At 43.6% G+C, this 24,831-nt stretch overlaps 1 protein-coding gene across 1 annotated transcript in view; it reads right to left on the reverse strand.

Annotated features, from left to right (window-relative positions):
• Positions 1 to 10,663, reverse strand: part of robo2 (roundabout, axon guidance receptor, homolog 2 (Drosophila)) — a 147,784-nt gene extending 137,121 nt beyond the window's left edge. The window contains exon 1 of the mRNA XM_034549008.1: positions 10,581 to 10,663. Within this exon, the coding sequence (XP_034404899.1) occupies positions 10,581 to 10,635 (55 nt within the window). The 5' untranslated portion in view covers positions 10,636 to 10,663. The remainder of the gene's footprint in view (positions 1 to 10,580) is intronic.
• Between the last annotated feature and the right edge of the window lie 14,168 nt (positions 10,664 to 24,831).

Below are 24,831 nucleotides of genomic sequence, written 5' to 3' on the forward strand. Positions count from 1 at the left end.
TTGATGACTGTGCCCTTCCCCGGGGCAGTGCAGCGGGTTAATAGAACGATGCCTGCTGCACAGAAGAGCCTTGTACCACATAAGCTTTTGTGCTTATGTAAGGGATCATTTCAACATGGCATGAAGGCAAAAAAGTGGAGGCTCCAGCTCTTTGTTTGCCTGGGTTTGCACATGTTCCACTACGCCTTACACTTGAATCTCCCTGGAGAGACACGCTGCCTTTCCTGCCCGAGAGTCTGCGAGTAAAAGGACAGATGCAGTTAGAAATCCACTGATCAGCACAAAATACACTTCAAAGACTCTGAGCGTACAGTCTAAATGTACACTCGTCCACCATTTGTCTTAACTGGGATCAGGCTTCACACAGTGCCATATTGACCCCTGAACAGGAGGTAGTCGGTGCTCTCTTCTTCCTAATTTGGGCTAATTCCCTCCATTTCCCTGTCATTGATTAGTGATCAGGCCTGGTGTCTTCCTCTAAGTGGGGCCTGAGACAGGGGTTTCTGGGGAAAAGGATTTTGATCCCCTAGTGCATGATCTAATCTCATTGGTATTATGTGAACAACTGAAGACATTGGTGGTGGAAGTGAAACCTACAGTGTGCTTCAGGCAGTTTTTAACACAATCGCATTCACTGGTTGTACTGTAGGTAACAGCAACCGAGCAAGTAGTCAGTTACCCCGTCAGCACAGGGCCAAGTTTGTATTCTGGCAGTAAGTGACCTAATAAGTGAAGCACTAATTAACACTGGGACATTGATAAATGGAGGGCAAGATAAAGGACGGACATGGAGACCCCCCTCTCCCTCAGATGGAGTGTCAAACGCACATTTATTCTTATCTCATTGGAGCATCTGCTTCGCGCATAATCCACAGGCCCCGCGGTGACTTTCCACTAAGGCCAATGCGCATGCACAGCACTAAACTGCGGCGACTCCATTCGATTTATATCAGTCTAATTTCTTTAAATCCAATTTGTATTCCAATCTACTGCCTTCTAATCACTTAAACCTTGGGTCTCCATCTGCTCTCCTCTTTCCGGTGGAGATGAACACAGCAGATGCCTCTACTATTGTCCTTTCCCTGCCAGAAAAAGCTGAGCCGGGTGCACAGAGGGCCAGACTGGTCAGTGTCCTTCCCGAAGTGGAGGTAGTCCGGTGTAGAGGTAGAAAAATGTAAAAACACAACCATACGCCATGGAATATGTTTTAAAAGAGGTGTACCAATCTCAATACTGGATAACCTCAACATGTAAACCTGGCCGAGCTTCACTTTCAAAAGCACAAACTCAAATGTTTATACGTGGTGTTTTATCAGGACCTCACGTGGCTCCCATGTCCTAGAGATGCTGCATGTCTAAGAAGATAAAAAACATGTATCTCTTTAAGGTTCCACCCGTAGCTCTTAAGAGAAGTGAAAGTCTATTTCCGGTTTCCTTTCGGGCCCCGTTTCTCACTCTCTTTAAGGTGAATGGGCTTTCTGTTGCCCTTTTAATGCGATCATTGGTGCTGTGCAATGAAGTGCTCTCTGAGCTGAGGCGAGTGCACTTCACTGGGTCTCAGGGCGCACGCTCCAATCAAAATGCTGTGTTTCCCCCTGTCTGCAATAACACCACCATTACTTTTCACCACTGCTGTGCAGTCATCCTCTCCTGGAGGAAAGCAGCAACCAACAAACAAACAAACAAGCACAGAGACAGAGAATGAAATCAGAGGATTACTGAACCAAAAGCTGATTCCTTTCTGCCATTTCTTGTATTAGAATTATGTCAGCCTCACTGCAATCCAGTGCAATTTTGCAATACAGCTATCCAAGAAGATTTTCCAGCATTATGTCTCACTTGTTTTTTTTGGTGTTTACATTTATCATTGAGACTAAAGACATAGAAAACTTGAACACAGTTAAATAGGTTGTTGGTCAAATTCGGGATAAAAGCACCACTTTAACTGTCATAACATATTGTTTCCCCTCATATTACACTGACCACACACATGGAAGGGCTCTTTTCTATTATCTCTGTCACATATTTATTCATGCGTGCAACAGAAGGTCAGGTCTTCCCTGATCTTTTTGTAATTATTTCTATTAGCTCCCAGGAGAAATTCCAGCCCACCAACCAAATCAATACACACCAGTCTCTGCCAGAGCATAAAAGGAAGAGCTCCCCAAAGAGATATTAGTTATTCTGCCAGCAGACGTGTTTGCTGATCACAGGTAACCAACGGCAACCTCAGACCAACGCAAAAAGTTCCAGCCTCTGAGGCTCCATGAAACATGAAAACCAAAGTTCAGTCCAAGATGCACCAACCCTGTAATGTGGATGCTGACATGGTGGAGGCTTTACAGGCAGAAAGTGTTGAAACCCAGCAAACTGAGTGAATATAAAATTGTACATAAAAAACGAAAACCTCAAAGAAATTGTCAAAAAAAGAAAGAATCAATCATGCATTAGATCCATGTTGTCCAATCTCCTCCTGCCTCTCAGCTTCTCCTGAACCTCCCACTCCATCTCATTATATATCTATGCCTCTCCCTCCCAATACCCCTGTCTCCTCCGCTTGCTCCTTGTCCCCATCCTGACCTCACTGTGAGGGTGACAGAGTCATATCCATCATGTCATCAGAAGGGAAATGTGAGCGGGCGACAAGGGAGGCAATAGAATGATGTTACTGTCCATCCTCGCCTCTTCACTGGCCTGCCCTGACACCTGCAAGCAGCCTGTTCTGCACCCCAGATTTATCTTCTTTACGGCGCGCTGTCAGTGGCCTCACAGCACAACAAGCTCCAGTGTGGCACAATACCAGAGATACAGTGAGGTGTCCCAAAAGACAACCTGCTGTAGCTACTGGAGCCCATCCAAGCCCACTGCATGCAAACAGCCACTGGATACAGCCCGGAATATACAGCAAAATCCTCACGGCGAGGACGTGAAATAAAAAGGTCTTCACGGGTGCTGAGGAAGTAGATTCATCTTCTATTGCAAGAGAGTGAGGGATTTCGACTCAGCTAGCTCACATGATGGGCTCTGTTCCACCTCAGTGATCTGCATGTTGCCCCCCTCCTTTGTTGTGCTAAGATCTATACTCTGAAAGCATTCACAGGGGTAATTCAAGGAGCTGCTCTCAACCTCTCACTGCATCCATGCTCGCCTCCAAGAAATATTAGATAGAATTCCACTCTGACGGTATTTCGGGCAGTGATGTGGTGGGGTCTTATTGACTCTGCATATGTGTATTTGCCCTCTCCACCCCATGCAGATGGAATATATAAATAGATTACTGTGGGAAACAGCATATCTGATTTGTGCTGCAGTATATATATATATTGCGTTTCAAGCCGTTTCCACCTTGTTTCTTTCCCCACAAACTGCTCTCATTCTGACTCTTCATTCTGACATCAGTTGCAATGAACTGAAAGGTGATGTTATCATTTTTTTCAGAAAATGACCTTTCTCTGAAGCGCTGAAATTGCTGAAAAGAGACGAAAGGGGGGGGGGGGGGGAGGAGGATGACACAATAACAGTTTAGACCTGTTTATGGGTTCATAAAGGGCACCGCTTGCTTTCTTTACATAGGCCATACACATAGTGGAAGGAGTACAGCACCAGCTCTGTGGCACTGTCAGGTCGCTGGTACGGACACTAAACTGTGTGATGCAGATTAAATGATTTCCGATGCCATGGCCACTGGAGCATGAGGCTCTCTGCACCAGCCACTTCAGCCCTCTCTCTGCACATCCTTCTGAGCAGCCATTTTCTTGCCTGCCTCTTCTTTGTCCGTTGCGGTAGCCTTTATATTGAAGATGTGCGTTTGGTGAATTCAATAATTAATAGCCTCCCCCTCCTCATCAACTACTGAGGGGGAGCCCTGAAGTTAATTAAGTTAATGCCCACTTTCTCAGGTCAAGTAGGGGTTAATCAGCAGAAAACAGCAGTAGAGCAGAGTTTTATTTGGTTATTGTAATCTTTGTAAATGTCCTATAGAAGTGTGTGTGTGTGTGTATGTAGACACAGCTGGGTGCAAAATTTCCCATTGCCAATTCCCTCCTTTCAAACAGTTCCTACTCAGGGAAGTGCAATGAAATGAATGGCATCAATTGATTCTCCCTCAAGCATTGTAATCTCTTTACCTGCATTGCTGAGCTGCCCCAGCTGATTGAATGGGGCAAAAATAAATAAGTGCTTTATTGCTTTAGAAATGAAGTTGGAGGGGAGGGTGGAGGAGGAGGAGGACTTCAGGTGTCCATGATACAGTGTTGAGAGACGAGTGGATAATTGGAGGTGTGCCACGGGTGCTGACTTGTAGTGAACACCCTGCAGTGTGCCTGCATGTCAATGAGGGCAGTTTCCACCTCCAGCCACTCCAGTCGTCCTTCGACCCACACGTGAACATGAGGAATAGGAGACCGTAAACCGCACACACCAACCAGTGATGGACTCAGAGAGCACAGCGAGGTAATGAAATGGCCCTTATAGCTCACGGTTTGTTTCTTTAAGGTGCGGCATACCAAGTCAAGATGAGATTTATTACATTTCTATTCCATGGGACACTTCATCTGGTCTGGCTTAGGGTGACAGGGTCAAGAGTGCTAGCAGTAAGTGGATGAAGGACTCGTTCAATTTACTCGTGTTCATAAATCCATGCTAACACAAAAAGAAAAACAATGGGCTTTGATGTTTATTAATGGTGCTCACAAACACATTCACAGGCATGCACCCACTACATTTCATAATTCTACTACTGGCTGTTACAGAGCCTCGAAATGACAAATGCCCGTGAGCAGCCCTCCAGAAAGAAAACCATCAGCATCCTAGAAGTGGAACTGGAGAGTTCAAACGTTCAAGGGTGCGATTAAGGCTTTCTTCCTTCCCGCCGCAATGGCTGTGACACTTGGCTCGTGCCACGTTCCACACCGAGCCGTCGACCACGAAGCCAGTCTCACCGGGAGCCATTATATACAGTAAATCAGCTCACCCCTGGTCACGGTGGCTCACTTCACAAAGCAGTGTGGCGCCTTGTTTCTGCTGCACGGGACACAACAAGAAAAGAACATACCCGCAGCACTGACATGCGATGCAGGCCTTATTACTCATCAAATTATTATGTATGTATTCATGTGATCGTCTTCCAAATGAAAACGCTGTTGAATCAGGCTGCTCGGTCTGACAATTGTTTTGTTTTTTTGCAACTAAACTGTAAACATAATTTATCATATTACAGTTTATATTAGCACATAGACACACTGATTGCACAACAAGGTTATTATGAAATACATTAAGCAGGGAACACTATGTCTTATTGCCAAATAAGGGCGAAGGAACGCCAAGAATAGTGACAGCACATAATTCACAGTGTATACTAAGGTCAAATCATAGAATAGTACAGTATTTGCAATTCATAAAACGCCTCAACAATATCAACACACTATATCTCACGTGATAGACAGGTGGCCGGCTGTACAGTAATGTTGACATGCAGGGAGACATCAGTCTGTTCACAAGAAGTCCGGCCCCTCACTAGACCTCTAGGTTACTATAGTTTACACACTAAAACACTAGTTTGGCAAGACACAGTGCATAGTACGTTGTGTATAGTTTGGAGTTCTATGGGGTTAGATTCCCCAGTTAGTTGCAGGGAAGGTAAAAGAAGGAAAAGGTACCAAGCTGTCACGGCTGGGTGATCCATAGACCAAGCCGGGGATGGAGATGGTGAAACGAGACACTTATTCACTGGCTCCACCACTCGGAGCGCCATTACGGCTGCGCCGGACAACTGCTGTGTGTGACGGATGTGTGCTCGAGTATCATGCTCTGGCTGTCCATCTTCACAAATCTCCCACTGAGAGACAGCTCATGCATTTTTATCAGCAGGCCTGACCTCCTCTTCAAGACACTCAGCTCAGGTAAAACTGTCACACAGACGCTTGAGAATAAAGAACAAGAACGCTTCTTTACCGACTGAAAAGAAAGAGAAGAAAAACAAGGAGGCATGTGATGATGACTATAAATATACAGGTATGTCCAATAAATAATGCAAAGTCATCCAGTATGATCCAAATGCTTTTTTTCATTCAATCTATGTGCATTTCTTTACTCAACCACAATGCACTTGTGCGCTTCTCTGTGTGTTTGCATTGTGTGTATAGTTAAAAAGTTGTGTGCACTTCTGTCTGTCGCTCAACCTTGACATCCCTCGCTTCTGTTTCAAGGTGGCTGCAAGAGAGCCAACCAGAGGGCGCAGTGAGGGCAACAGAGTAATTAGACGCTTCCCCAAACACGACGTTTCTGTGCAGTGTGCAACATGAAAACACTGATAAGGCAAACATGCCGTCTCTTCCAGGGAGTTAAAGGCATGGCGGGCTTGTGTCGTCCTCATCCTGACCCCCCGTCTGCATTTTGGCATGCTCTTAAGATAATCAAATTGTGTGGAGATAAGAAAACTTGTCACATCCACACTGCGACTGAGTAATCTGTCCCACACAGAGGCCGCTTGTATTGTAACTGCTGGCTCGGTATTTGCCATTGATCAATAAGGGTTTATTCACTATCATCTCATCATCAGGGATTATATAACAGTAATTAGATCCACGTCTGTTGGTCTGCCTCACCAAACCTTTAATCGGCTGTTTGGGAAACAGAGCCAGTGAGAGAATAGAGAAAGGATTATATCTGTGTCTCGGGCCCAGAAGGGTAAGCACAGGTGTGTATTCTGTAAGTACAGGTGTGTGAGACAGGTATGAGCCCTGACTGCTCGCTTTTACCTCAGAGTCAGCAGGCTCAATTCATCATATCACTCCTCCCCCATCCCCACACCCCCCACACACACACACACACACTATACTGCCATCGCAGGTGTACAACAACCCCCTCAGTGTTTGAATTCCACCCTCATGGACAACGCCAACGAAGGAGAGTGTGTGTGTGTGTGTGTGTGTGTGTGTGTGTGTGTGTGTGTGTGTGTGTGTGTCCGTGCGTGTGCTTGTTTGTGTGTGCCCGTCTGTCTGGGGAAGTTCTGAAATATAAATAATTTGAAGAAAGATACTTATCCTTTACTGCCGCCTACCTGCTAGCATGAAACCTCCACCTCTTCCCGTTGTAAGCGCTCACCCTTTCTGTCTTTGTTTCTCTAGGCAAAAGCATCAAGGCATTGGACCTTTTTCTGCTCTGTAAATGTCAGGGGAATGCTTGGCTGATGCTTAATAAAGCGGAGGTAAAAGAAAAAGGGGAAAATGGTATTACCTCCCCTGCCTTATGGTGGTCTTACTGCAAAATCAGCCATGTGCATTGTCTGCCACTTTCTCTCCAGCGTCTGCACTATAGAAATGTAAAGGCATTAACTAGTGTGATCCCAGAATTTAAAACAGCTGTGAATCCTTTTATGTTTTAGTGATCGCAAAGCAGTACTTTGGATTTAAATGAAGTATGCAGAGCTCAAAGTCCATTCTCTTCTATCCTGAACAGACTTGGATGTAAAATATTATAGTAGTTGACAGGCCCTCATCGCTGGTCAAGTAACACACACACACACACACACACACACACACCTATGAGCTGATTTCTATTGGAGGAGTGCTCCCCTCCTTTGTTCCCTGTTCATTCACTTCCTCTGATGATCCCCTGCTTTGTCTTTATTCTGCACTCATTTTTGACGCTAATCAGAGAATAAACAGCAGTGCAGAGGAAAGCGGCTTCCTCGACAGTGATGAGAGCGTGGGAGACAGTCGAGGAGGGGAGCTTCCTGTAGATCTTAGATGAAGGTTCATCATTCCAGCAGGCCTATTCCAGCAAATGAACTGCAATTACAATAACGCTGCCTAAATGCTGCCAACTCAAGCAGAACAATCACATTTGGGGCGAGACTTTGCAATGGCTCTTACACAATGACCTCAGCCTGCCTCATCATTCACCTAGACTACTTTAATCTGGGCTTACTTTCCATTATAGGGCGGTATTTTAAACCTCTCTCATTTAATCAGGACCATCAACAGAGCTGTTAGTCTCCGGGGCGCTTTGGTAATAAAGCCTCATCTTCACCATTTCCCTGTAAACGATTGTGTTGTTAAACAACACGTCTCTCAATTTTTGTGTTTGGTTACAATCACAGTGGCTCCCCCCCCACCCTTCCCCTGACACATACACAACCATTCTCCGGGTGTGAGTTTCTCTTGACTCAGCATCACTGAAACCACAGCCCTGCTGGCGGATAGTGAGCTGCACACTGTCTGGGCCACCGAAGACTCTCCATAGCCTCTTAGACAGATTTAAGTTGGACCGTATTTCAGCACCTCTCAGCGTGTCGCCTACGATGGACGGGATGTCGCCGGCTCCTACATCAGGCACAAGCATGCAGGAGGTCTGAGAATAGCAAAAGGTCAGGGGTGCATGTCCACTATGCAAAGCATGTTCTAATGCAGCTACAAAAGCAGCACGTGGAGTTTAAGAGATAAGCAGGCAGCTGCTGACCAGTGTATTCCTGGAAATATCCTTGATTACAATCAATCGGATTCTTAAAGTGTTGTAACCTTGTTTTCAGAGCCACAATATCTTCCAGTCCTGTCAACAACAACCAACACGCACTCAGTTTCTCCCTCTATTCTCTCCACCTCACCTTTTCTCTCCTCTCCAACACCCTAGCAGCATTGATCACAGCACACTAAACAGTGACTGACGCCATTCACAAGGCTTGGCTTTGTTGGCTGTGCTGCCTAGTGAATACAACTCCAGACCTTTTTGTCTGCCTAAGTGGACTCTTAGAGGAAGCTCCTCCCTCTCCAAGGACCCTCAGATTACCTCTGAAAGGGGCTGGGTGATGGGTGAGTTCTGGAGGGATGGAGGGGGGTGACAGGCAAATGATTGGGAAGATCCACGGCTCCCGGGGAGAAGTGCACCCTCTCCCTCTGGACAGCTCGCAATGCCATCAACCATTGCTTAGCAACCAGTGGGTTTGGCTAAACAGAGTGAAAGACACCAAGAAGGAAAAAAGATGTAAATCCCGGCAGAAAAAGGGGGCTTGATTTGCTAACTACAGAAGGCAGGAGAGGCAGAACTTGCATCTGTGAAGAACAAAAGCGGGAGCTGACAGGTGAAAGAAAAGAAAAATGGGGCCTTGCATTCAGTGACAACAGAAAACTCTGCTTTACATACTGCTAACGTGTACAAACAATACAAAGCAAACACATGAATCATCATTCACAATGTAGTGCTGATATAATCCGTACTTTGTCTGTGTAGGTTGTGAGCCAACTGTGAAAAGGTGTGTCCAATTCAAAAACAGGACTAAAATACAATCAGACTTCAGGTTTATGCATTCTGAAAGTAATACATCTTAATTCCTCCCATCATTCCACCAGTCACAGGTTGGACCAATCCCAATCGCCATTTCCGTCACCTCAGCCCTCCCATTTTGATGATTGATGCGAGTCATCACATTAACTCTGCAGTCCAGGCCGTTTTAATTCATCCATTAAACCAGTGCTCGTGAATCCCGGAGAAACCTTGTAAAATCATAAAAACAAAAATTAAAAAAGCTGATTTAGCACTTGCCAGCAGATAGGACTAAGCGGGCTGAAGCTTTTATTTATGTAGAAATTAAACAGTATCAATCTCATTTGCACCATTATTAAAGTTTAATCACACAAATGAGAGAGAACAAATTAACTGGGGCACCATCCCAGCTTGGATTAAAGGTGGCTTAGACAATGGTGCACAGGCGCAGCATTTCAATCCTTAAGTGAAATGACCACAACATCCACGACAGTGCAGCAACAAGGTGATCACAACCCAAACACGACCGTGAGCCCTTCACCGACAGGTCTGAACTTCTTTATGTTCGGTTAGACCACTTTTTATTTGTACCCTCTGGATACACAAGCATATCTGGGATTTGTTTGCCAGTGTTAATAAAATAAAGAATCTCCTCTCCACTTGGAGTGATAAACTGTAGCCACTGTAACAGAACCTGAAAATACACATATATCTGCTTTACACTAACTCACACTGAGGGAGAGATTTAAAAAAAAAATTAAAAACTGGTTTTAACTGGTCTATATATATATATATATATATATATATATATATATATATATATATATATATATATATATATATATATATATATATATATATATATATATATATTTACTTCTTAAAATGTACTACTGATGCTTCTATCTGTTGCACAAGAAAAAAAATGTTGCTCTAAATTTAATCTGCATTGAGAGGAAGAGTTATCCGCTTGTTCATGTATTTTTTGCTTTTGTTTTATGAATTTTAAAAAAAGAAAATAATATAATGTAAAATATTTGCCGCAATGATTAAATACAAATACATTATAAATAAACTATAGTTTTACATGAAGTCAAACTATAGTTATCAACAAGATGAGTGTATCTCGACTAAACCTATTGACTTAATAATTTAAATAATATAATAAAAAGAGTCCAACAACATACAATATTGCTTACAAATCATAACTGGTTATAATATGACGGCTGGAGTACCACAGGCAGTGTCCGCGGTAAACAGAGCTGGATATTAATATATCCATATAGAAGTTGGACACAACATCATGTTAGGCAACTTACCATCAACTTGAAAATGCAGTAGTCCGCCAACAAGAATGAACGCTAGCGGACCCATCCTCGCATATTAAACATCCACGTCTCTTAATCACTGCAGAACAATATGCCCAAAGACACGCGCGTCTGCTTCGGGGTCGTGATAGTTATGGAACGCTCCTAGTTACTGACAAAAGCCAGTTGCAGTGTCCAAATGAGAGGATCCATTTCACAGCAGGTCACCCGGAGCTGCTCCGGGTGTTCATATCCAGCACACCCTGGACCCAAACTCTCGGTCTGAGTGTTATCCCGGCTTGCCCCGTGAGTTCATCCGCAATATCGGCTGTTTGTCCAAGATGACCCACGGCACGAGCTGGAGCCCACGGAGTCCACGAGAGGAGCAATGAGCAGTCCGTCCACACTGGGGACTCCTCCGCAGGTCCTCTGCTCCCGTGACACCTTTCAAATCGTCAGCGATGTCTCCGCAGTTCAACACATGGCTCGGCTGAGACCCGGACTGGAAACCAGCCTTCAACTCCCGAGCATTCCCAAAAAGTTGCTTTATTACATTCGGGAACCAGCTCCCGAAAGACCTATGTGGTTAGCCTGGGATCACGCGCTGGAAGAGTACAGTCGGACTACAAGTCACTTCAACATCCTCCTTCCCTGTCTCTGCTTTGTGTGTGCTTGTGTGTGCGTGCGCGCGCGCGCGTGTGTGTGTGATGTATTTCCACAGCGCGGCCGCTTGGAGCGCACGGTCTAAGCGCACCGGCACAGCGCTGCAGCCCCACGCTGAAGCCCCACACACCGGCGAGGGAAACACGGACCGGCCAGTGAAGACAGCAGCCTGAAGGAAGTGGGGGGGGGCTCGGATCTCAGTCCACATCGCTGAAGTTCTGAAGAAATGAAGACTCACTACTCGTAAGATAATCATTTAAAGCAGAGATGTGTTGGAGAGACAAACCCAAATCAAAAGTTGAAATGGAATGTATAGCCTCCCTCACGTGTGCTTCAGACATATTGCATACATGCATTATATACCACACAATGTGAGAACTACACGAATTCATATTTAAAAGTAGCCACATAGTTGAACCACCTTGCGTAGTAGAGGGAACACACAGCCAACAGGTAGCATATGTGTAAACACAAGACTAGGTTTTATGAAAAAAAAAAAAGAATAATGCAGACCGGCAGTATATGATAGAAAAGTGTAATTCACAGTTTCAGAATATGGTGAAATTAATCAATAGTCTCCGTATATGCAGGCATATTAAAGATGTGAGAAATGAGATGGTGAATACATGGATAGCCATTGAGATATTGAAGTAGAGTTGTAAATATGATCTCGGCCAGAAATCAATGACTGATTGACTGAGCCCCTGCACCAGAAGAGAGGCGGCCTCTCTGCATACATATAGTGTGTCTTATTCAAGGCACAGTATGGAGACAAAGACAGAACACAGCAAGCACACACGAAACCCACTACAGTCCAGTGCATTGTCCATACAACGTGTTTCTATGGACACATTAAGGTAATATGATTTGGCTCAGAAGTCAGGACCCAAGATATGTTGAGGTTCAAAGATGGGGGAGGGAGGGGAGAGGGGGGGGGGGGGGGGGGTTGTACGTGGTCCACATTACTGCCCAGCAACCCTCTTCACGTTGTCTGACTGGTTTATATACAGTGAGCTATGAGATGTGAGCTCCCCCTACTGGTGTCAGTTATAGCCATCGTCTCATCTCCTGGATTTGTAATACTGCCCTATCAAGTTGTATACAACGAGGAGGCAGCACATGTAGCTCCACGAGCACGATGTTCTGAAGCAGGAGGATCGATACAACATGATTGCTCCGTCACATGTATTTTGAACTAAGCAGATTCGATAAATGTCACGCCAGAGGAGCTCAAATAACATACATAACTGATGTATATTTAAATCTGATATATATATATATATATATATATATATATATATATATATATATATATATATATATATATATGTGTGTTGAAACTATGCAAAAGGCTAATTTACAGCAGCACTTCAAGGGGTATGTACAAGAATATAACTAGTCAGTTTTTCTTTCCCCACGGGGGACAGCCAATGCAAATTATTTAATTTTTTGCCGAAATACAGAATACAAGCTGTATGGAACATTAAATTCACACCATCTCATGGAACATACTGTGAGTTTTATGGGCTTTGTTCTATGGCTGACTTTGATGTAAATCATAAAATGGGAAATCCGAGTCTTATATAAGATCCATGTTACAAGTTGGCCCCTTTGTTTTATTTTTCTCATGAACAGACACAACACTAGCACGAGCCCCACCTGAAAGACTCGGATTTCCCATTTTATGATTTACATCAAAGTCAGCCATAGAACAAAGCCCTCAAAACTCACAGTATGTTCCCTGAAGGTGTCTGAACCCCATACTCTCCCAGAGACTAACACCGGGACAGGATGGCTTTGGCAAAGGGAACCACTTCTATTGCCTTTAATGATAGCTTTGACTGCTCATGGTTTTTTTCTTCCTTCCGCTTGTTTGTCAAGCTGCATGTTGGAGCTCGCCCTATGAAGGCCTTACTGGGAACTGCAACATGTCTTAAGTTTGTTGTAAGTTTACTAGCTGGCCTGCTCCCATTGCAGGCAGCGCTGTCAGCCGGCCAGACACAGTGATTTGTCTTCATATTTTAAAGTTTGTGAGCTGCATGCAAATGTTGTCTTCTCAGTGCCTCCATGGTGTCCTAGATTCTACCAGATGTGCGCACGCACACGCACACACACACGCACACACACACACACACACGCACACGCACACACACACGCACACACACACAAACACACACACACACACACAGCCAAACAGAAATGTATTATGTCCTCAGTGTTGCTGGCAAATAAAAGGGAAAAAAGGGTGAATTGGAAAATTGGGTAATTTACTAAGAAGAAAAGCATGCTTCAAACGTAAACAATCTTGTGTGTCGCTCCATTGATGGAAAAGTAAGTAGAGTGTAATTCTGCCCTGCCTTTTATTCCCCACTTTCAATCACTTCATCTGTAGCGGAGGGAGAGAGGGATAGCTCACAGGTTTCTGAATATCAGCTGGATTTATTTTAATTAAACTGGAGACTGTGTTTACTCAGGGCAGGGCATGTTACATAAAACTGAGATGGTGGGGCTAAGCCACGGACTGATAACTCATGGACATGATCATGGAAGCTTGTGCTTCATCCCACAGTTGGAAGAATGTCACCGACCTTTTATAAGGGTGACATTCACAATATTACTGACAAACATTGGTTTTCTAGGTTGATTACATTTTTCATTTCAAAAGCTGAGAGCATGCAGATGAGATGTAACCACACACAATTATGTCTGACACCACCAAGGGGAAAGCAAAGCAAGAGCGTTGGTTTTGAACGGCTGCATCAACAACAAAACCCAAGATATTAAAAATATGGAGAAAAAAACATGCAGTCATGCCGCCTCCCTGCGAAGACAATTAGATTCCCCCACCAGATGCTGAAATGGACCATTTGTTTTAACCTAAACTAATCATGCCACAATTATTGTCACATTCTGGTGCAATAACGTGTTTTTAACTGAATCAAAACTAATAATCAATCAGATAATTTCCCATTATTGTCCTCAAAACATCTGCTCATTGATGGATCCTGCATGAAGCCACTCATTAGGAAGGCTGTTTGCCGCGACCCACATCCATCCACGTCCACTTCTCCATTGACATGACTTCAAAACATTCAAGTAAACTCCCAAGGACCTTTGTGGCAAAATCAAGTTGAACAATTTCTTCTATTAATATGAATATCGTCTACGAAAAGACAGGAGATAGCGGCAAGCTTTAAGAAAAGATAAACGTTCAGCAATTTGTTCAGGATTGATGTGATCACTTTCAAATCTGAAGTGCCACACCCTTTGATCACACCATCTTATAATGTTTCCTGTTAAGGATTAAGGCGGCTCAGTTTATAGGGCTCCAACGTTCACATACAGTGTTCTGCAGATAAAAGCACAGCTGAGGATCAATAGGGGGTCCCCAAATGGAGAGAGTGATATCTGCGAGACAATCAAGATTGTGTACAATCGCAGCACCCACTCCGGGGGTTTGCAGACGCATTCCAGCAAAGACATTTTAATTGCTTGTAACTAAGGTGCAATTAAAATGCAAACTATGGATCAAATGCGGACAGTGACAGAATGTGCGGTTTCGGCGAAGCTGCATCCGTCTGTATGTACGTGTCTGGGGGAGAAGGAGGAAAGTGTTTTTAATTGTGTGCCAGGTCAGAGGTTCAGGTAGCAACATCACTCATGATCAGATCAGAGTGGTATTTGGGGACCTCTTAGCTGGATATCTTTCATGGCTGAGGATCCCCTTACTGGGTTTGGGTCTCTGTGTGCCGATGATTAGGAGCTGGAGGTTGGGGGAGCCGGTGTGTGGAGGGTGAGTTGATGTGTGGAGGGGTGATTAATGTAGATGTCAGTAGCGGCCCTCCCTCTTCTGCTGCCTCCCCAGCATCCGTAATGACACCTGGGGAAGACAGAATGGGTCTACCTGCAGCCCAGGCTCCCTCAGCAGGGCAAGATTCTTCCCCATGATCCTCCTCTGTCAGCAGTCCTGTCACTGGGCTCAGATCAGGCCCTTATTAATGGGCCTCTATGTCAAACATAGATATTAAGCTGCGCTCGGCTGCCTACTATCCTCGGCAATAACACCCACACAGGCACGATCATTTCTATACAATACAGTGACAACACGCACACACACATACATGCACACACACACACTCACACTCACAGCGCGTTGCAGCACACTCATAACTCACAAAGACATCACTACATGCGCATTAACATTCGCTGAAAAATTACTTTCTTATTAAGCAAGTTTTACCGATTCAGTTCCCGAATGACAAAGGGTCCATGTATCTACAAGATATTTCCATTTCCCTCCTCTACTTCCACTCTTTAATACACACAGTAAAGATTAAAGTCTGCGGCAGGCTGAACACCAGTAGACCCAACGTGTTGGCCGAGCCTCAGCAGCTCGGACCGCTCTTGCTATTTAGGCTTGTGGCTTGAATATGATACATAGAACAGTGAGACATTCATAAGAACCTGTGTTCTTGGAGACGAAACACTGAAGAACTGGATTCATGCAGGGCAATAAAACATTGAATGGAAGTCAGTGCGACACGTGTTAAATCCTGCACTCTCTGATACTCCCTCAGAGGGGCCGGAGGAGGAGAATGGACAGATGGAGGAAGTACGGAGGACACGACATCTGAGCTCCATGTGGAGAGAGGTTTCTATCAGCGGGACATAACCTCTGTATGGAATGCATCGCCCCGTCTTCCTTTGCGTTCACTGGAAGGCACGGGAAGCCAGATTGGGGCACCGTATCAAATGTTGCAAAACTGGGGATTACTGTGTAGGAATTCTTGCTCTTCACTTCCAGTCCGCCTCTGTCATTTCCCATTCTTCTCTCTCACTTTTATTCCAAGCAAAGTGCTAAATAAACTAGCTATCAATATGTGATTTTGTTTACAAATTTAAGAGAACCTGCAGCAACTATGAGGCAATTATAGGGGACACAGTAGAGCACTTCCATGTGTTTACTTTCTAGAGGAATGAACCTTAAAGCCACTGAAAAATTGGTATTGCTGTATTAAATATTCATGACTAAATAAGCCGGAATCAAATTAGAAATTCAGAGAAGAAAAACGTGCTTAGATATTTATTTTTTTGTTTATAACTTAGCTCATCTGTTTCATCGGGACTTTTGGGTCGCGGTGTGGCAACATAAGCAAATAACCCCACGGCTCATTAAATTCAACTGGTGTGCAGAAATACATGACATCAGCTTTGTTTACAACGGAGCTATGCCCACGTGTAAAATAAACCAAACACACTTTGGCAGCACATTTTGTGATGAATGATGCCATCATTTGATGATGTATTAGGTTTTCAGAGATTTTACTAGTGAATATACTTGTTTGTTTAGCCAAGGATAAGTCAGAAAAATGGACCAATCCACAGAAATATGACAATGCGGCAAGAAAATAAAATGCTGTGAAACAACATCGGTGCAGCTCTGATGACTGAACAAAAAAACTCCAAAGACTTCGTATAGAAGATGAACTTTTACATTAAGTCCTGGACGCAGGTGGTATGATCAGCATGTTCTCCATGAACAAAACCCCCACATGTCAAGAGAGAATCCACACTAGCTGATAAGTTCAGTTGCAGGGAATCCAAAGTCAACCTTACGGGATGACTTGTCTCTTTGCTCAATTTTTCTTTTTTCTATTCATGACAACTTCTCTTTACCTTCCACTCTAATTAGTTATTCCAGACCACAACCACATTCCTGTCATTTATGGAATTTCCCAGTCTAGGTGAATAACAGCCCACTCCCAAGGCCCTGAGAGCTGTGGCTAATTAGCTGGCCTACTTTTTCCTGAACATAGTCGCTTAATCTGCCTCTGTGGAAACTCATCGCAACTGTCCTCCCCACCCCCACCAAGGGCAGACCTTGATAACAGGGTGCTCGTCACTGTCATGACACAACACGGTAAACAGCTTGGTCAAGTGAGCGATGGGCAGCAGCCGCTAATGAGTGAAGTGAATACTTGAGCTTTGACGACTCAGAAGGGAGGGGACGAGAGGACAAGAGCTTCTCAAGTATCTCTCCAACCTCCTTATCAGTGAGGACACCATCCTTCCTCTCTCCAGTCTTCCTCCTCCGCCTCAGACATCATTAGCCAGGCTCTGAGCAGGCTCCGTTTCTTCTGGTTTCTAAATATCTCCATTCTGCACAGCTGACCGGACCATAAAAACTGATAAGACTTGACTTCATATTTGGCATGAGGACATCCGCGGTGTCAATCTCCTCTATAACAACTCTATTAAAATGGGAAGTTGTTTATTTCCCCTGCAGGAAATTCTGAAAAAGTCACAGTTGGTCTCATAAACACCCAAGTAACCAAAACAAATGGATTCATTTAGGCGATCACGTATTCATAGTAATTTCTCTTTCCCTCATTAAAAACATTATTGCAAAGAATTGCCTCGTCTCCCGTAGACTTGGCACGGGTATCCTCAATCAAGAAAACCAACTTTATAAGTCCTGTTGGGGGGGGAATACACTTTACAAGACAGGAAGCACAACACATTTAAATGTCTGAGACGCATTGTGTAATCATAAATACCATTACGAACCGGTTGAGTTTCCCACATTTATTCAATTTATTTGAGCTAACAATTTCAAACAATAAATATGTATTCAATGAGAGGAGAAGAGATTATATTGTGAAAAGGGTCCCTCTTTGAGGAAGCAGTGGGTCTGAGCATGAATTAGGAGTTTAATTAAACCTCCTTTTGTAGTGGTGGCATTTAAACAATAAACAGTATTTAAGGATTGCTACATTATCCAAAAGTCATGCAATTTATTATCCGAGCTACCAGGTAGCAAATGTACAGCAGTGGAAATTACATTATGCTGCAAGCTCCATGAAGGTAGCATTTCTCTAAGTGTTCATAGTAGTAATTGAATTTTGTTCTATATTGGATGGCAACATATTGGAGAGATGCTCAGTTTTTTTCTGCTCGCAATCTATATATCAGGAATGAAAACTAAGTCTAACTCGATCATGGCAGATTCAGACATAGTGTTTGAATTCGTATGTACTTACTTTGGAGTACTAAGAGGCCTGTGATGGAGCATCAGGATGATAGTAAGGTTTTTGGTGCAATCTTAAATTAAGATTAAAGTATTCATCAGAAAATATATATATATGCTAACTCCTTTTGTCACACTATAGTATTATTTTTCAATACATGATTTTCACACTTTACCACTCAACATTATATTGTACTCAATGCAGCTAAAAGCCATTTTCAGGGAATATGAATGTGTATCAACAGTTTTAAATAAAACTCAGCTTTCTTTCCACTAAAAGGTGGTTTCTATTTTGCACACAGTAAGGATAACACTCAAACTCTGTACCCCATTACACTCTCAACTATGCACTCACTTTTGGAACAGAGCCTGACATTAAAACTGCTACCCTCACCGCTTCTCTCGTCCCTATAAAGCCTGTTCAATCTCCCCGTCCTCTGTAAATGGGCTGTAATCATGGCTAGGAAAACTACACTACCCCCCTTATGTCCTTTAAACCGTCTGCTTTGCTCCTCACCGTCAGTCATGTGTTTAGAGGGGGAAACCATTAATCTCAATATTTGGATTTGGTAACCCTGTTCCCTGGGACAATGCGAACATCTGTTGTCCCCTATTGCCAGAAGTGAAAATGTGCTGCACGCTTTGTTCTGCGATGTTGTCGTGTACAGCTCCAACCCCACTACCCAGAATGACTTGCTATATGAAGAAGTATGCTCACATTGTATTATCAAGTTCATTTGATCACATCTAATCTTCTCCGAGAGTTTACCAAAGCAGCTTGACTACATGTTAAAAACAGAAATCGGAATTTTCTCAAAGCTCTAAAAGCAGTGGCTCTCACTTATCAATACCTTTTGGATTGATCGTAACCACTGCACTGAATAAAACACACAGACTCTGAAAGTATTCCACTTAAACAGACAGACAGCCCTGACCCTGTATGCTGAGTGCTATCGACAGAATCAATTGAAGGCAACGCTCATCAGAGGTTCAAACTCAATTGCCCCCCAAAATGGAATGTGATTTAGAGCCTTAGGTCAGAGTCGATCCCAAATGACACATTAGGGCTCGCCTTCCCCATGCTTGACCAGGGACACCATGACCCTGTTGGGGGAGAAAAAACATCCAGACACTGGGGGGGCTCCCCCGGGCACCCCAACCGCCAGAACTGCCTCAATGTCACCAACCGGAGCGGAGCGATGGCTCGACACAGATGACGCTGGCTGGACACGACCACGACGTTTAAGGAAGAAGATACTCTACTAAATGTTAGAATATACTGGATGCTGGAGCCCTTCACTGAAGGAGAGGTTGATTTGTAAATGACAAGAGGCTGCAGCTCAGCTGTATCATTCAGGCTAAGCTCCCCTCAAACCACTGAATTGTAATAAAACAATGGAGGAAGTGGATTTCACAGTGAGCAAGTACCCACCACTCACTCCTAACCTGTGACCTCGTTCTGGGTTTGCTAACTGTCTCCCACAAATAATTCTAACCCTGCTCAGCTGATCTTCAGAGTCTCTTCAGGCTCTAATGAAACTGGGCTGGTGCATCTGACATTTCCATCCCCCAGGGCCGAGCCTCGTGCGGTACCCTGTTCTTGCCACTTCACACTAATTGCTGCCTACTAAGCAAGCACCACAGCAACAAATCCAGTTAACGACAGTGGCATATTGATCGCTGTCAGGGAGGCAGCACCCCTGTCCCCAGGTATGGGAGGAGGGGCACAGTGGCTTTTACAACCTGAGGGATGGCCTGCACCCAATAAAGAGCAGGTCCCTGAGACAAAATAAAAACCAAAAGAGGGTCAGAGTGATACAATTACCGCTCGGCAGCTCTGACCCCAACTGTAGGCGAACAATAGACTGCAGGATGATGGTGGGAGTGGGGGGCAGAGAAGAGGGGAGCCTTCATTATAGAGGTAGGCCAGGAGACCTGTTCAATTTGCTCCATTAATGAGCGCTGAAGAAGCACTTCCACGCTGTCCCAACAGAGCCATTACAGGCCTAGTCTGAGCACCGAAGGAGACTTCGCACCGGGCCTCACATGCAACACGAGGACATTAAGCTAAACAGATCTGAACGCTATGAATACGCAAAGGCTGCAGCCCATGAATCCATGATGGTATCAATACAAAAACGCTGCATTGGTACTTAAGATGATTTATGGTTACACGGTGTGTTCATCATAATTTCACTTTATTTATGGTGGTTTATTGTATTTTAAATATTGTAAACAACTCAACATGTTATACAATGTGCGCTGACTGCTGTTTGGGTGTTTTATTCAGCAAACAGGGTGCCTAATTGGAAAAGTAAACAAAGCATATTAATCAAACTACTCATTTACATACTAAAATAGCACAAAGAAAAGGCAATGCTGCATTTTCCTCCAATTTATTAGTGCGGCAGAGCACAGAAAGAGGTGATAGAATGAGGCCAAACAATGGGAAGCTTAGTGAGACTGCTTTCCAGCTTAAATCTAACATCCATCACAGATACATATCGTACATTAACTGGAGCAGGTAAACATCAAAGTTGTAAGCAATCATCAAAGAGCAGTTTGGCGCATTCCATAATCTGTTTTAATGCGGCACTAAATTACTGTTTTCTGTTGCCTTTGTTGTCTAATCTGGCTTACTTTCAACTCACAACGATTCCTACGGTCTCGTCCTCCAAGAATAGCTCTTTCTCCAGTTCTAAGCTGTTACAACAGACTGTTTTATCCCAGCCGCATTACGAAGTCTGCCTCAAACATTTGTTCTACTCACTATAGTGACTGAATCCACATTTTACTTGTAATGCGTACATTATATTCAAATTCCCATCAGCTGTTGATTCATCTTGTCATACTGCAGCAGTAGCTGTTCAGTGAAGACAGAGCAGTGTACACACCATTGTTTCTGGAGCCTTCTGCTCAGTTTAAATTGTCCAACAAGTGTAAATTGAAATCTGCTCATAATGTGAGCAATTAATATATGATACATTTATTATTTTCATTGTCAATGGCTCACTTACTGTTGATTGTGTGAGAAGTGCAAAGTAAATTACTTCTAGAGAAAGTGTGGAAAACAGACATCAGGGGTTTTAACACAAAACTACAAGATGGCCACACATCTGGACTAATACAATTAGATGCTGATTCCTCTGGATAACTCTCTGTTGTTGCAACACAAACCAGACTCGCACCAATTAGTTTCTGGCACCATCTCTCTGTGTCTCTCTTTGTAACAACTTTCCCTTCACAGTGTTGACCCACAACAAGTCTCGACTGCTGTGGCACGAGCGCCTCTGAGCTGCCCGCTGATTTTTCTTGGCATGAAGAGGCGGCCATAAAAGTTGAGTGATATTAATGTACGTTTGGCAAAGTGGTTGGTTGCTGATTTGGCAGCTGCATCAAAGAAACTTCTCTTTCAGCATTGTGACCATGCCCCTGCACACACACACTCACATGTCCTTTCCATTTCCAGATACATGGCACGTGTGAACATAATTCAAAGCTAAAACTTTATCAACATGTACAACTCATTGACTTTGTACATACAGTATCAACGCTGACTTGAAAGAGCAGACAGTATCAACTAAATGTCATAAAGTTGGAACATCAATAAAGACATGATGCAATAAAGGTTGATTAATAAATAAACAGTGATGATAGGAGATGTGCTTGTGCCTCTCTTTCATCTTTTAATTATCATAAAGTATATAAAAGATAGAACGACAGTGGCAGACAAAAACACTGTCAGGACAGAGTATACATATTTAAATGCCACATTAAGTGGAAAGAAGCAATTAGGAGGCAGAATGTATCGGAACACTGATAATTATGTAAATATTGACAAACAGAGACAGAACACTTTTCTACATTTTAGTTTGTTGACTTAATGGAAATAAGCTTAAATATGTGTGCAACATTGGGATGGAAACAACCAGCAACTGCTCAGGTAGTTTGTAAGGTTTGTCAGGCACCTTCAGCAGCAACAATTTGTGTCGGCATTCAAGATGGCAAATTTAGCCAAAAGGGCACACGTCTGCAGCTGGGGTATGTGTATTCATATGTGCATACACATTTGTTATGAAATATATCTGTATCTTGTGTTTGGGTTAATGCAATGCACTTGTTGGCACATTGATGCATCTCTTCCCTTCTTTTGATTTACAGTGAACATAAAATGGAAACAGAGACACGGACATGTGACAATGTTACAATACACAGCCATAAATTATAAATGCATTCCCTGCAGTGTGACTCATGAATTCAGATTGAAAGTAAAAAAAAAATCAAAATAAAACACAGATAATCACAATGCAGGGAGTGAGTAAGTCCTGCAGTGAGACTGTGACTCAAATAGCCTACTTTAAAAAAAAAGATCAAGAAGGAAATTAGCTGCTCAAGACTCATGACTCATGAGGGTGTGGCCACCATTGCTGTGGCCGGTGTAACATAATGAGTGTGTGGGCATGCGGCCTTGGGTCAACAACATCATTCAGATTTTACAACACTGCTGTGCGGTGCTGCTGGCCTTGAAACTTTACTGTGTACCATTAAGGTGTAACACATTACATGGAAAAGGTCATCTCTGCTCTAAAAGCGCGAGGTTACCTTTACAACACGAAGAGAGACAAAGACAGAAGAGAGAGCGCGGCGGTGATAGCAAACATCTTTGAACATGTTTGCTGGCTTTAAGTACAAAAAGATGGACATGTTGAAAGACAAGAAGCATCTTCACAGCAAAATGATATTGGAATATATATATATCTATTCCTGTTGCCTTTTGGAAGTATTTTGTATTGATATTTATTGTGGCTGTATTTGGACGAGAGCCTATAGAATTGCTTTCATGTTCCTTATTGGGCTCTAACTATAAACTGTAAATTCTATGTCCATAGAGTCACTGGTCTCTGGTATATTACAGCAGATCGTAATTGTACTTCCACTATCTTCAGGATCAGAAAGAGGACATCAGAGAAAACAAAGGCGGATGTGTGGGTCAAAAGGGATTGCAACAATTTAAACATGGCCGGCAGTTTGAGCTGAGCCGAATGATTTCTGTGAGACAGTGTCATCCAAACAGCTCACCAGTTTTAATAAGGCCCCTTCTTCTGAAACAACCTATTGATTTTCACTGGCAGGTTGTGGGGCAGTGACCTGCTCTGGTTCCTGGCTCCCACAAAAGCTAAATTGAGCCATTTAGAACACAGGTCTTGTCTTTAGAGACTCCGGCTCTGCACCGACTCCCAAAGCCAATTTATTTCCATCAGGTGGAACTTTTTTTCCTCAAGCTGTTAAATTTCACCACAAAGGACCTGCTGCTCAAGATCCTGGCACACAATGTCCTTCTTCCTTCAATCAACCTCTACTGAGTTTGGGTCTCACCTACAGTTCAACATTAGACTTAGAACTCTGACCCGACTGCGCAGCAACGTGCACCACTGCAATAGCACTTGGTTTTCTTTTTTTTCTTTAAATCACAATGTAGTAGTGTGTGTTCATCAAAAAGTTGGAAGAAGACTGTTTTCGCTGCTCCACTCACGGCCCTCTGTAGCTGAAGTGCACTGACCGCTTGACGTGACAGACAAAGCAGAGAGCAAAACAGCCATCGGCACGGAGATAACTATGTGACACGGACATGACCAAGGAATGCACACGCCACTCATACACACACACACACACACACACACACACACACACACACACACACACCTTGCATGACACATATCAGTGTTAATTAGAGATGGGGGGTTGAAGACTAGTCTTTAATTAGTTTTGGATCCTGACTGGTCAGAAAGTTCGCCTGCTGTTTAATTTACTTTTCCACCAACATGTCGCCGTTCGCTGATGATGATGCATGTCTGAGCATTGCACAACTATGTCATGTGTATGTTTGAATTCTGTGGACTCTGGTTGCAGGTGGCAGGTTAACATGCTCTGCAGCTTGGGCTAACTGGTATATGTTTATTAAAGACTTTGGTATGTAATGGGGTAATTCTGACAACCTAAATGTACTGCGTGCATTTTCAATCTGATGATCAATCTGTTTGTTTTTTTAGGAAACTAACTACCTGCACATTTATATAGAGTCACTGCTCTTGACACATGAGCCTCTAACTGAAGCATAGGGCTGGTCAGAAAGAGTCTCACACACTATTTTTACATTACGTGTCATTTACAATCATGTTACATTCATACACCGTAGACACAGCTACAGGGAACAATTGAGGGTTAAGTGTCTTGCTCAAGGACACATCGACTAGGGCGGGGATTGAACCCCTGATTGAAAGACGGACCTGCTAACCACTGACCCACAGTCGCTATTTCTTTCTCCCTCCTGGTGAACAACAATTAACAGGATGCCATGGACCACTCTGCTGACTAAAAGGATAAATAAAGGATACATAGAGCATTTGTGCATCTAGAATCCTGTTCAAATAAGGACGAGTATGCCAATAGGCAGTAGTAATATCACAACAATCCTAATGATTCCCATCCCTTGTGCTAAGAGCTGCAAACCCCAGCTGTGGCCATTATCCAGTTCATGGATCTCTGTAAAACAGCCAGCTGTAGCAATGATCT

This window comes from Cyclopterus lumpus, chromosome 13, assembly GCF_009769545.1.
Source record: "Cyclopterus lumpus isolate fCycLum1 chromosome 13, fCycLum1.pri, whole genome shotgun sequence".
Classification (NCBI taxonomy): domain Eukaryota; kingdom Metazoa; phylum Chordata; class Actinopteri; order Perciformes; family Cyclopteridae; genus Cyclopterus; species Cyclopterus lumpus.